This window comes from Nicotiana sylvestris, chromosome 8, assembly GCF_000393655.2.
Source record: "Nicotiana sylvestris chromosome 8, ASM39365v2, whole genome shotgun sequence".
NCBI lineage: Eukaryota > Viridiplantae > Streptophyta > Magnoliopsida > Solanales > Solanaceae > Nicotiana > Nicotiana sylvestris.
Genome location: NC_091064.1, coordinates 83,054,448 through 83,068,790, shown reverse-complemented (window position 1 = coordinate 83,068,790; position 14,343 = coordinate 83,054,448). Strand labels below are relative to the sequence as shown.

At 40.5% G+C, this 14,343-nt stretch overlaps 1 protein-coding gene across 1 annotated transcript; it reads right to left on the bottom strand.

The window, feature by feature from the left end:
- Positions 1-2,793: 2,793 nt before the first annotated feature.
- Positions 2,794-3,731, bottom strand: LOC138875297 (uncharacterized). Its single transcript, XM_070154120.1, has 3 exons — positions 3,552-3,731; positions 3,065-3,464; positions 2,794-2,924 (listed from the first exon to the last, which is right to left on the bottom strand). The coding sequence occupies exons 1-3, from the start codon at positions 3,729-3,731 to the stop codon at positions 2,794-2,796; spliced, it is 711 nt and encodes a 236-aa protein (XP_070010221.1).
- Positions 3,732-14,343: the final 10,612 nt, after the last annotated feature.

Genomic DNA, 14,343 nt, shown 5'->3' with positions numbered 1-14,343 from the left:
AATGATGTAAGGGCGAACTCATCCGGATAAGTATGGTAGGATTTGCTATGACCGTACCTCTCGTACAAATAATCAAAGGGAATATAGGACTCCTTCAAACATGTCAAGTCTGGATTCGTCTTTAGGCCCATCATTTTGAGAAAACCTCTACCCTTGCGATTTTCCGGCATTAACAAACCCGGGGTCTCCTATGGTATACCTGCCAATCCTCATATTTCCTCTAGTAGGGGTGTCATCTCAATCTCTCCGAAGCAAAACACAGACCTATCACAATCCCAGAACAGAGTAGTAGCTTCTATGATTTTGTTGTTGGGTTGGACCTCTAGGAGGGAAGGTAGATTTCCTAGGTATTTCCGGACAAGAGTCTGATCACTGGAATGAAGATCATCCCACCAGCTTAACAACCTTGGGTGGATGTTTGTGACCATGCCGAATCTGGGAACTTCGTGCCTCATGTTTCTGCAAGACAAAAGGGTTAGGCCCTTAGCCCTATTAGACTTGACTATTAAATACCAATAATTGGCATAAAAACATTTAGTTCTCCAAATAAATGCACAAAACGTGATAGTGTCCGTTTGGGTTTTTGGTAAACCCAGTGGACTTTGGATTAGGCTATCTTAAAGAGTCATTATGCGGACAACATAACTGACTCGGATAGGTTTGACCATGATGCATGCACAATTAAACAGAGTAAGGTTTCTATGGGGGTTTTAGACTGGTACCCTTGAGCGGACAACTCAAGAGGGAAAGGCACGAAACCATCAACTACACCATTGATCGACTAGTTTTACCGCAAATATGCCTTTGCTGAATTTAAAAGGTGATAATATCGGAAGAGCGCAACCACTCATTATAAGTGTTGCTATGGTGTTTGTTTGGCACGAGTGGAATATGATGTTGAATACATGCTTATACAGTAATTAAAACAAGTTGTCACGTATTTGCATGTTCATAAAGTAATAATTACAATGATTTAAAACAGTAATAAAGGAGTTTAGTAAAGGAAAACAGTGAAAGAAATAAGGGAAAGAAATAAGAGACAAGTTAGTTTTTGCAGTAGAAGAGGGAATTAAATGCTTAAAGGTATTAAACAAATAAAGCACATAAGAAATGTAAAGTCACAGTAATAGCTTGAAATGGTAAAATCATAAAAGTCATCCCCAGCAGAGTCGCCATGCTGTCGTGCCCCCTTTTTCTCGCGAAATCGGGTTTATAACTATCACGCCCCAAAATCCGAGTAGCGCGACCGGCGCTCAACCGAGTAAACACGACTGAGCAAGCCTATTAGGTTTCATTCTACCCAAACTAATTGATGATTAAATAGGAGATGGACTCCATTAATCATATTTAGGCGGTCTTGGTACCGTAGGGTACCATCATTCACGGTAAAGGAAAAAGCTATGGTTTTGTGTTTGAGAATCCCCTCTTTCAGCTGTGCTAACAAAGGATCCATGAATTGCTTCTCTTTCACCTCTGCCACAAGCGATGATTCAGCCCTATTCTGCACAATTACCCCTTTTTCATTAGAGTCCGCACGGCGAACTCCCAAACTAGCCAACTGGTGAACTTCCTTGGTCAACGTCCTCTGATGGGCCTCTAAATGAGCTAAAATTCCCATGGATTTTTTACTAAGTGCATCTGCCACAACATAAGACTTTCCCGGGTGATAGAGAATATCAATGTCATAATCCTTGAGTAACTCTAGCCATCTTCTTTGCCTCAGATTCAATTCTTTCTGCTTGAAAATATATTGAAGGCTCTTATGATCCGTAAATACATACACATGGACCCCATACAAATAATGTCGCCAAATCTTTAGCGCAAACACCACTGCTGCCAGCTATAAGTCATGGGTTGGATAGTTCTTCTCATGATTCTTGAGTTGTCTAGAAGCATAGGCTATAACCTTGTCGTGTTGCATTAACACACACCCAATCCGGACTCTTGAAGCATCACAATACACTACAAACCCCTCTGTACCCTTTGGCAGGGCTAACACCGGTGTTGTTGTCAATCTTGACTTCAATTCTTGGAAACTCTTTTCACAGGCATCGGACCGCTGGAATTTAACTGCTTTCTGCGTCAATTTAGTCAATGGAGAGTCAAGAGTAGAAAACCCCTCCACAAACCTGCTGTAGTACCCATCCAAGCCTAAAAAACTGTGAATCTCAGTTGGAGTGGTAGGTCTAAGCCAATTCTTCACTGCTGCAATCTTTTGAGGATCAACCATAATTCCTTCCCTGGAAATGACATGGCCCAAGAATGCGACAGATTCAAACTAGAATTCACATTTGGAAAATTTTGTATACAATTGATGTTGCTGAAGAGTCTGTAAAACTACCCTGAGATGGGAAGCATGGTCCTCCCGACTTCGGGAATACACAAGGATATCATCAATAAACACTATCACAAAGGAGTCTAGAAAGGGCTTGAAGACTCGATTCATAAGATCCATGAAAGCTACCGGGGCATTTGTTAGCACAAAAGACATTACCATAAATTCAAAGTGCCCATACTGAGTTCTGAAAGCTGTTTTTGGAATATCCTGCTCCCTTATCTTCAATTGATGGTACCCGGACCGCAAGTCAATCTTTGAGAAACATGTAGCACCTTGCAGTTGATCAAATAAGTCATATATTATTGGCAGAGGATATTTGTTTTTGATTGTGACCTTGTTGAGTTTCTGGTAGTCAATACACATCCGCAGTGATCCATCTTTCTTTCTTGCAAACAAGACTGGCGCGCCCCATGGCGACACACTCGGCCGGATGAAACCTTTCTCCAGCAAATCCTTCATTTGTTATTAAGCTCTTTCAATTCTGTCGGTGCCATTCTGTAAGGTGGAATTGATATAGGTTGCATGCCTGGTATCACATCGATCCCAAAATCAATCTCCCTATCCGGTGGAATCCCAAGGATTTCATCTGGAAAGACATCCGGAAATTCATTCACAACAGGTATAGACTAAAGGCTAAGTGCCTCGGCAGTGGTGTCCGTGACCCGAACTAGATGATAGATACACCCCTTCTTGATCAACTTCGCGGCCTTAAGGTAGGAAATAAACCGCCTCTAGGAACTACATTATCTCCCTTCCATTCAATCACGGGATCATTAGGAAATTCAAGTCTAATGGTTCTAGTCCGACAATCAAGTTTGGCAAAGCATGAATAAAGCCAATCCATTCCCATTATTGCATCAAAGTTGACCATCCCTAACTCCATAAGATCGGTCGCGGTATCCCTACCCCGTATCGTAAAAACACATCCCCTATAAACCCGAGCAGCTGTAATAGACTCGCTAACTAGGGTAGACACCAAAAAGGGCTCATGAAGCTGATCCGGCTCTATCCCGAATCCCATAGCAACAAAAGGGGTAACATAGGACAAGGTGGAACCAGGGTCAATAAGTGCATACACATCATGAGATTGGATAGTCAGAATACCTGTAACAACATCTTGAGAAGCCTTTACAGTTTAGAGACCACTCAAAGCATAAAACAGGCTGGGTCCTCCTGAACTCTGCGCACCACCCCTAGGTGCACCATGCCTTACGGGTGCTGGGGTACCTTGTGCTGGGGAGGGGGCTGAAGATGTAGCAACTGCTTGGATGGATGACTGAGTTGTACCCCTACCCTCTCCCTGGCGGGATGCACGACAATGTCTGTGAATATGCCCCCTCATCCCACATCCATAGCATATAGATAACTCTAGATAGCAAGTCCCTGAGTGCATCTTCCCGCACCTGGGGCATGGGGACCTCTGCTGTTGCTGGGGCCTCTCTCCTGACTGACCCCGCTGATGGGATCCCCTGCTGCCCTGACCGGGCCTAAAATGACTCCACTGCTACTGGCTGGGCCCTAACGGCGGTGCACTGGCTGAAGACTATCCAATAGACTGGGAAGGCCCTGATGATCCTCCCCTAAAGCTGATCTTCCCCCACCTAGTGACTCTCCCATATTTCCCGTAGACCGGGCCTTGCTACTACCATCTCTCTCCATTCTGTTCTTTAATTTATGGTTCTCTGTGGCCTGAGAAAATGCTACCATCTTCCCATAATTCATGTCAGAATTCAATGCAGCTGTAGAAGCCTCATTGATGGTCAACATCTGAATAGCTTCCCTAAGATCTCCATCCAAAATACCAGAACCGGAAGTTGGAGCTGGAGGCAGGACAGGAGTATCAACAGGAGGGATGGTGGTACTCTCCACCGGTGTGGGAACTAGGGTAGTCTGCTCTGGAGTAGAAGAATCAGGTAGAGCGATAGCAGGGCGGCTACCCTCATCCACAGTATCAAGCAGTGAATCATCAGCCACTCCTGAGGTGGCATTGGCTGCTTGGCCAATTCTTGCTTTCCTTTAGGTGCCATTTACTAAAAGATAGAACATTGCACTAATTATAGAGGGACAATTTCACTGCACGATCCAGAACATCAAAAAAGGGTGTTATTCCTAAACGCCCAAGTAGCCTCTAACTTATAGATGTGGTCGACTACACATCGATAAGAAGGATTCTACTAGACACGACTCCGAGACATCCTAGGATACTTTAAAACCTTAGGCTCAAATAACAAGTTTGTCACGCCCCAAAATCCGAGGAGCGCGACCGACGCTCAACCGAGTAAACTCGACTGAGCAAACCTGTTAGGTTTCATTCTACCCAAACTAATTCATGATTAAATAGGTGATGGACTCCATTAATCATATTTAGTAAGTATTTAATTTCCATTAGCAGCTTACACCATAATTATCGAAATATTACAAGTTTTATAAATCTTTGCCAAACATCAATATTTCTACATTACTTCTAATACCTTTCACTACCCACAACTTGTCTACGGAGCCTCTAAACACAACTGCAGAGTAATGTAATATAGAAATGCCAATATTAAGGCTCTGGCTATACCTCAAATACAAAGTACATAATGAATAGATGAAACAGGACCCCGAACGAAGTGGGGCTCACCAAGTCAGCTGAAAGGATGATGTGGCACTAGCTGCGACCAACACTGCCTGCTATAGAAACACCTACATCCATTTAAAGACGTAGCGCCCCCGGCAAAAAGGACGTTAGTGCCATCGAATAACACTAGTATGTATAACTAAACACCATCAAATTAGAAAGAACTTTCACACACAAATAAGGAAATCACAAGTATCACTCTAAAGCTTTAAACGATCACAACATTATCAACAAGAAAGAATTACACAACCTTCACATCATGTTTCCATAGCCTTTAGTTGGGTATTTCATACTGTTCCACATCGTTCACATTACCACCGCTATCTTGAGCGGAGTCCAATCAGGACCTAATCGGCTAGGCCGTCTCCCGGAGATGTTACCAATATTCAATTCACAATTTCTAGTTTCAATTATCAATGCATAACAGCCATGTGTATATGTCATGGCGTCCGATCACGACCCGATCGGCTAGGCCGCCTTACCGAGGCTTTACCAATTTCTATTCATCTCACTCCAATCTTTGGTTACACATGTATTAGTTTACCGGCACTCGGGGCCACAATTTTCACATTCCACAATTCACATTTCACATTGTTCCCATTTTCAACATTAGGTTTGTAATTTAAGAGAGTATGGCACACAAGAGCAAATATGGTTGTAGGCGTTGATGAGACTTCATGTAAATGGCACAACAATGCACTTTTATTTTAATCTAAAGTCTAAGCATTTTGATACATGATTCATAGCCCTTGCACCTTTTCAAATTATCAAGAATTGCACGTTGATCAATTTGAGATGCAATTTCCACGCATATAAGGTTGCATCACCAAGTCAAGTGAAATATCAATCAATACAATAATTCAATTTAATCTTACCGTACTCACACAACCAACAATGAAGCTCAATTTCTAAAAGACGGGGTTTTAGCCATACATACCTCAATAAAGCTTTCCTTATTCCTTACAAAATTCCGGAACTTTTAGCAGTTCGATCTATTGTGTAAGATTTACAAATTAAACCGAGAATTAGAGATGAGATTGAGATTCTGGCTTGTTTTGAGCATACTATCAAACATTAAAGGTGCATTGTGATCTTAGGCCCTTTTGAGAGAAATTTTTATCATTTTATACCCCTCTTGCTTTCTTTTTAGTTCACTAACTCCCAATATTCTATGGTGTGATATGCATGCAAGAAATTTATTATCATACCCATGAATTACTTCACTAGTGATCCCTTATTGCTAAGCATAGGAACAAGAGCTGAGGTAATGAAATCTTACCTCTTGGGATGAAGATTTAGGTACCCTCACTTGATTATCTTCAAAGACTTGGCAAGGTTTCATGGAGTAATTTTATGGGAAGCACTTCCCTCTCTAGGCCCCCTCTCTATCTCTCTTAAAGCATCAGGAAATATGCTCAAAATGAGCTATAACACTGAATATATCGATAAGGGTCGGGTTTAAAATTTAGAAAATTGGAGCCCCGAGTCAGGTCTACGATCGCAAAGTTGAAATGCGGCCCACATAATGGACCGCAAAAGTGCTACCAAACTCTAAACATTCTGTCTAGGTATGCGGCAGAAAGTTGGTTCGCATACCCTTTCTGTAGTCTCATAATGCACTGCAGAACTGCTGCTTACAAAATCCCAAGGAAATTATGCGACGACCATGCGGTCCACATATCGGTTATGCGATCGCATAATGGACCGCATATTTAACCTCATTTGGGAGGACAACTCGTTCCCTTTTTTGGATTTGGGTTTGAAGTGAAGAGTCTCCACCTAATGATTTGAGTGCATTAGGACACTAGGGAAGGTTTGATTTGAACAACCAGAAATTGGGTAAGGGCTTGAAATTATCACAAGAGGAAGGTGTTAGGCACCCCTCAAGATCCACTAGTGTGGTTCCCGGTCAATCTATTATTATGACTTTAGTGCAAATAACACATAGGCAAATAAAGGCTTCAAATAAGAGGGGATTTTCACGTAATGGTAAAAAATAAAAATAAAAAGTAAAACAAAGGAACTAAAAGAGTTGATTTTCTTAAAATAAATGGTTTAAAAAAACATTTAAAAGAAACAAAGAAAACAAAGGAAAGGGGGTTCCTAGGTTTATTAATAATATGGATCATCCCACACAACATCCAGTAATCACTCCTCAGTGAAGGGCTACACGTGATGTTATTGCGTGGTCATCATATACATATCTACCCTTTCCCACCCTGTTAAGGTATTAAAGCGCGGAATGGTCTCGTTCACTTATTGCATGCTATTACCCGCCCCAATCCTATCAGTCCCGGAGGCATTTAGGACTACTTATCCTAAAATGAGGAGGTATTGGGCTTATTTGTGGTTTCAAAAGGTAAAATACTAAGGCGACAAATAAAACACATATAGCAAGTTTGGGGAAACATATAAACAAATAAAATGGCTCAAACTGACCTCCTTTAAACTAAAGAAAGCACATAATGTAGCATGACTTGCATGTACTGTTTAAGGTCTAATTAAAATCTAATTCAGTTTATAAACTTTCACCCTATGGCTTGCCTAGATGTTAGACAAAGACCCTATATGTATGATATCTACTGATTCCAGAAACAATGAAGTAAACATGAATACATACTGGTTTAAGAAAAAAAATCGTTTGGTATTAAAGAAACGCGAGTTTTAGCAAAAGAGCACAAGTTCCTATAGGCAAATGAAATGGTTCAGATTCGATTAAAGCTCCTATAGGCATGCTTTATATGTGTTGTCGATTTTGGACACTTTTACAGACATATCAAGAGTGCAGAAATCCTATAGGCATGACATCTAAATGTTGTACTTCGTTTAAGCCTATGAACATGATATCTAGATGCAGTTAGTTATTTAAGCCCTATAAACAGGTTTTCCTAGTGACAGATGCGTATGTAGGGTTCAGATTTCCAGTTAACTACGAGCATGCTATATGAGAGATGTAGAAATTTAACTATAGGCAGGATATCCATATGAATGTAGAATTTCAGAAAACTATAGACAGGATATCTATATGGGTGCAGAATTCCTTATAGGCATAGTATCTACATATGAAAGTGCAGAATTCCTATAGGCAGGATATCTATGTGATATGCAGAGATCAGAAATTCCCTATGAGCAGGATATCTACCCCTATTACATACATAGTTATTCCCTCCCTTTTTCACTAGCCATCTCCAATAGTTTATTACAAAGTTAATACAGTTCGGAAAAATAATGTAAAGAAAATACATCAGAAGTTAAAAATTACAACCAAGGAGAGCCTGATTCAGACTTCCTATCTGAAGTATGAAGTAAACCAACTCCAAAGATCATGTTTCAAAGCCTTTCTACCACTTGTGTGTGTCAGAGTTCCCTAAGAGTTTCATAAGAACTCCGGGCAGTGCTTACATCCAAATGTATCGCCACATTAAGCCAAGGTGCAGTGTGGAAGGGCCAGCCCTCAGGTGTCTAAGTTTAGAGGGAACTCAAGGACCCAAGGCAAGGCTCACAAGAGGGGGGCAGAACTTAGAGACCAGAAAAGAGTGCAAGTGCAGAATTCTGAAAGGGGAAAAAGGGAAGGGAAATAGTACACATACGGATATAGGGAATGAGGGATTAAGAGAGCACAAGAAGAGCAGGCTGATGGGCATACCCAGCAATGGGATATGCTGGCACACCCTCCATCTTGTTTAGAGGTTAAGACCCTATTGGTTCAAAGCTCAATTCATGGACAACAACTCTTATTGCCATGTCCTAAGCCACCATTTACAAATACATAAGGGTAATGGGATAGGGAGCAAAGATTCACAACAAAAACAGGCAGTAGAACATAGGCATACTAAGCTAAATGTTGAACTCTACAGAAAACAATAAAGTAGACATGGATACAAAGAGTGTAAGTAAACACATTGGGGTGATGGTGAAACTTAAATCAGGACACACCAGTTTTGAAGAAATAAGTAGAAAAAGCAGTAGTCTTGTAAAAGCCAAAGTGCCAACAGGAAGACAAAATACTATAAGTGTGAGTTCAAAAGAGATTGTGAAATTGTGAAGTCTGAAGTGTGTGTTTTGTGAAAAGGGTCGTGCCTTTTATAGTGTAGAAAGCAGGCAGAAACAAGGTAAGAAAATAGTTTGAAAACTGATTGTCAATAAATTACACAAGGCTTCCCTTTATTATGGGATTCAGATTCAAAACGAGTAAAACCAATTAAGGAAAGGAATTGAATAAACACTTTGTGTGAAGCATGCAATTGAGGGCAAATACATAAAGGTTATTTAAGGACAGGGTTTTGACAGTACACGGTTTGTGCAAATAAGGTAAGGGAGTCAATTAACATCTAGTAAATCACAAGGTCTGAGATTTGGTATGAATGAACCAAGTCAGAAAAGATGAAGAAGGGTTTTACTTAAGTTGAGTAACAGAGGAAATAAGTAAAAGATAGAAAGAAATCAATCAAGCTATATTCAGAAGAAAGTTTGCACTAATTGTAAATTTGAAAACCATTTAGAGGAAAATTCATCATATATAAGGATCATGTTAGAATGAAAGAAGACTATGGTGTAAATCAGTAGAAAAAATCCAGTGTAGAAGAGTTTAGCAAAAAGTTCAGCATTGTATGAAAACAAAGATGTCCAAACTCAGTTCAGAGACTCAAAGTTAGTCTGAAAGAGTTAAGGGTTCTAAAATAAAACCCTAGTTCAATCAAACCTTAGCAGAACCCCCAAATTCTAGGGTTTCCACCTTGAATCAAGTACAGAGATGCGGAGGGAAGTAGTCGAATCGAAACATGTTTAGAGGTTTCAAAAAAGAACTGAAACTTCTTACATGCTTCTTTCAGCAACAAAACTCATGAATAGCATGTAAATATAGTATAGGGGTTCAAGGCAAATAGAGTAAAGAAACTAATTCGAAACAAAATGAGAAAAGACTGATAAGAACAATAGAATAAGGCATGCTTAAGAAGATCATTTTAAAAGAAACTTAAACAAAGTTCAATAGAAGAAAAATAGTAAGAACACTTAAGAACACGGTATAAAAATACAGTACATAGTATAGAAAGTACAGTAGAAGAACATACAAGGACAGAATATAGAAAGCACAGTAAAAGAACATACATGGTAGAAGGAAAACATAGAACTAGTAGAGGCAAATACACACAAAAGAAAAGGAAAAGAAAGTCAGAGAAACACTTAAGCATTTTCAGAAAACCCTAAATCATAAAAGAAAGACTTTGAAAAGTAATTTTCGAAAGAAAAGTTAGGGAGATCGTTTGAAAACTCAAAGAGAGCAAAGATACACAACGGATCTAAAGAGATTGGAGAAAACCTCGAAGTGTTAGGGTTTCAGAAGAAACCTAGAAATGAGAAAGGCTTTAAAAAGGTCACCGATACGTCGGAGCAAGGCCGACGATGACTCTGGAACCTTGAATCAGCAGAGGTCTGGGTGCAAACCTTCGAGGCCTGGCCTCGAATCTTCAGGTATCAGGTGTGTAAGAGCAAGGGGAGGTGAGTATAGGGCCCTCACAGCTTGGGAAGCCATGGTTTCCGGTGTGTTTCGAGGTGGAAGATGATGAGAGGCGGCTAGGGTTAGTGAAGGCTTGAGAGATTTTGAGAGAGGAGAGGGGTTTCACAGGCGGCGGGTGAATGAAAATGATTTTAGGGTTAGGGTGTTTGTGAATTAAAAAATGAAAGGTAGAATGGTGGCCGTTGAATATTTTGATCAACGACCTAGATAAAAAGGGGAGCTGGGTGGGTTGGATAAACGGGTCAGGGGTCGGGTAATTTAGAATTGCAATTGGGTTTAATTGGGGGATTGATTTGGGCTACAATTGAAATGAAATAGGGCTAGTATTTAAATAGCCACTTTTCCCCTTTTCGTTTTATAAAAAATAGTAAATGATTTCTAGAAATAAATTAAAGGTACCAAACTAATTAATAATGTATAAATATTAAATAAAAATACTGGAATCAATTTTGTAATTATAAATGCAATTAAATATTACAATAGGCTGAAATTGCAATTATATGCAATTTAGCTTTAAAAATGCTAAATAAATTTGTAAAAATTACCTTAACTATATTTTGGTATAAATATGAGAATAAAATAAGTTAATCACCGAAATGATTATTTAAGGAATAATTATTGTTTTTTTACTGCTAAAATAGGGCAATAAATTGATTTTAAAATCTTTAAAAAATTAGAAAAAATACTAAAACATTTGGATACACTTATATATGCATACATTATGATATTATGAGAGTATTTTGCATTTATAAAAGTAATATACAGGGAAAATTAGGTATCAATAGGTACTTATTTCACATCACGTTCTAGAGGGTCGTACAGCAGGAGTTGGGTACTCGAGTGGAGCTGAGTATAGCATTTAACCCCCAGACGGACAGACAGTCTGAGCGCACTATTCAGATTCTTGAGGATATGCTCCGTGCGTGTGTGATGGAGTTTGGAGGTTCTTGGGATCAGTTCTTGCCATTGGCGAAGTTTGCCTACAACAACAGTTATCAGTCCAACATTCATATGGCACCGTATGAGGCTTTGTATGGTAGGCGGTGAAGATCCCCGGTGGTTGGTTTGAGCCGGGTGAGGCTAGATTATTGGGCACAGGACGCCTTGGAGAAGGTTAAGGTGATTCGGGACAGACTTCGCACAGCCCAGTCCAGACATAAGAGTTATGCGGACTGGAAGGTTCGTGATGTTTCCTACATGGTCGGAAAGCGGTTCTTGCTTCGGGTTTCACCTATGAAGAGTGTTATGAGATTTGGGAAGAAGGGGAAATTGAGTCCAAGGTTTATTAGTCCTTTCGAGATATTGAGGAGTGTTGGGGAGGTTGCTTATGAGCTTGTCTTACCTCCCAGCTTGGTAGAAGTTCATCCGGTATTTCATGTTTTGATGCTTCGGAGGTATCACGGTGTTCCATCACACGTTTTGGATTTCAGTTCAGTCCAGTTGGACAAGGATCTATCTTATGTTGAGGAGCCGGTGGCGATATTGGACAGGCAGGTTCGGAAGCTGAGGTAAAAAAATATTGCATCCGTGAAGGTTTAGTAGCGGGGTTAGCTGGTCAAGGAGGAGACTTGGGACACGTAGCAGGATATGCACAGCTGTTACCCTCGTCATTTCACTACTTCAAGTATGCCTCTATGCTCATTCGAGGACGAATGAATGTTTTAAGAGGGGGAGGATGTAACGACCCGGCCGGTCGTTTTCAAGAATTCATGCCCCAATCCCCTATTAACTATTTTCCCCATATTTATTTCTGCTATTGTGAATTGTCGGGAGGATTCGTTGGAGTTTCGTAATTTTTTGGGACACTTAGTCCCTAAATGAGAGCTTAAGCTTTAGAATTTGGACCATAGTTGGAGTAGTGTGAAGCCGACCTCGGAATGTAATTTTGTTGATTCCGTTAGCTCCGTTGGATGATTTTGGACTTAGGGGCGTGTTCGGATTGTGTTTTTGGAGGTCCGTAGCTTAATTAGTCTTGAAATGCCGAATGTCGAATTTTTTAATTTTCCGGTTCAATTGTGAGATTTTGATATCGGTGTCAGAATGGAATTCCGGATGTTGGAGTAGGTCCATCGTGTTATTTGGGACGTGTGTGTAAAATTTCAGGTCATTCGGACGAGGTTTGATAGACTTGTTGATCGAAAGCGGAATTTGGAAGTTTTGGGAATCCTTAGGCTTGGATTGGAGAGTGATTTGTGGTTTTTGCATTTTTTGATGTGATTCGAGGGTGGGAATAAGTTTATATGATGTTTTAGGATTGGTTGGCATATTTGGTTGAGGTCCCAGGGGCCTCGTGTGTGTTTCGGGTGCTTAACGAAAGTTCAATTGGACTTAGGAAAAATCTGAAGTTGGCTGGATATGTCATAACCGCACCAACATGGATGGGACCGTAGGTGCGGGCTAGTAGAAGCGATGGTGAAGCTGCAGATGTGGATGGGCGTTTGGAGTTCTGAAGTAGCAGGTGCGAGAGCTGGAGCGCACCTGCGAGACCGCATGTGCGGTAGAAGAGGCATAGGGGCGGCTTGGTGCTTTAAGTGGATTTTCGCAGATGCGCACCTGGCACCGCAGGTGCGAGGTCAGGGCTGCAGGTGTGTAAACCCTGGGCCAGAACCTATATAAAGGTTCAGTCGCGATTTTTGCCTATTTTTTCACCTTTTTCTTCCGTATTTTGAGCTTTTTGGGAGGATTTTGAGAGAGGATTCAAGGTAACTTCAAGGAGGTAAGATTTTTTGAACCCAAACTCGTTTTTATGATATTATTCTACTGATTTGGCAGGAAATTCATGGAAAATAATGGTTAAATTTGGGGGTTTAGGGTTTGAAATTGACGACGTGGAATTGGGGATTTGAGGGGTTGTGTGTTGTCCAATTTTCATGTTTTTGGTATGTATGAACTCGTGAGAGTGTGAGTATTCTAGTTTTGCGAATTCTATTCGATTCTGAGACGTGGGCCCAGGGGACTTTTTAGGCGATTTTCTTAATTTCGCGTGTTAGCTTCGAATTAATTAGTGGAATTAGTTACTTGAAGTTATATTTACATTATGCAATTTATTTGAATAGATTTGGGCCATTTGGAGTGGAGTACTTGTGGGAAGAACGTGATATCGAGTTGATTGAGCTGGTTCGAGGTAAGTGGCTTACCTAACCTTGTGTGGGAGAACTCCCCTTAGGATTTGGTATTGTTGATATATGATATGCCTTGTACATGAGGTGACGAGTGCGTACATGTGCTAATTGGTGAAAATCCTATTTTCATTAAGTAACTATAATTGTGTTTTCTTCCTTGTTGTACATTGCATGCAATTTAAGCCTACTGTTAGCTTAGGGAAGCATGTCTAAGTGACTTAACTGTTTTACTTGCTCAAACTACCTTAATTGAATAATGTGCAGCAAACTAGGTTTGAAATACTTGTTTTCTTTAGTATGGAATTGGATAGAATTGAATATTCTTCGTCATGTTGCTGTGTGTTTACTTTGGGACTACGAGCAATATCCCGGTATATCCCCCTTGCCTGTTTATTTGGGACTACAGATTGGTATTCCGGTAGACCCCCCTGCACATTTACATTGGAACTACGGAACTGCACCTGGTAGATTTCCCCTGTATTGGATATTTACATTTAGGACTATGGATTCGTATTCCGAAAGATACCCTGCGTACTATGCGTTGGACTACAAGAAGACACCCCGGAGATCCACTGGATATTTATATTTGGGGACTACAGGATGATATCCTGGGAGATCCTGTGTTACTTCATACTATTTCATTTCCTTATATATATATGTATATGATCGGTAGGGCCCTGACCTTCCTCGTCACTACCCGACCGAGGTTAGGATTGGTACTTACTCGGTACCGCTGTAGTGTACT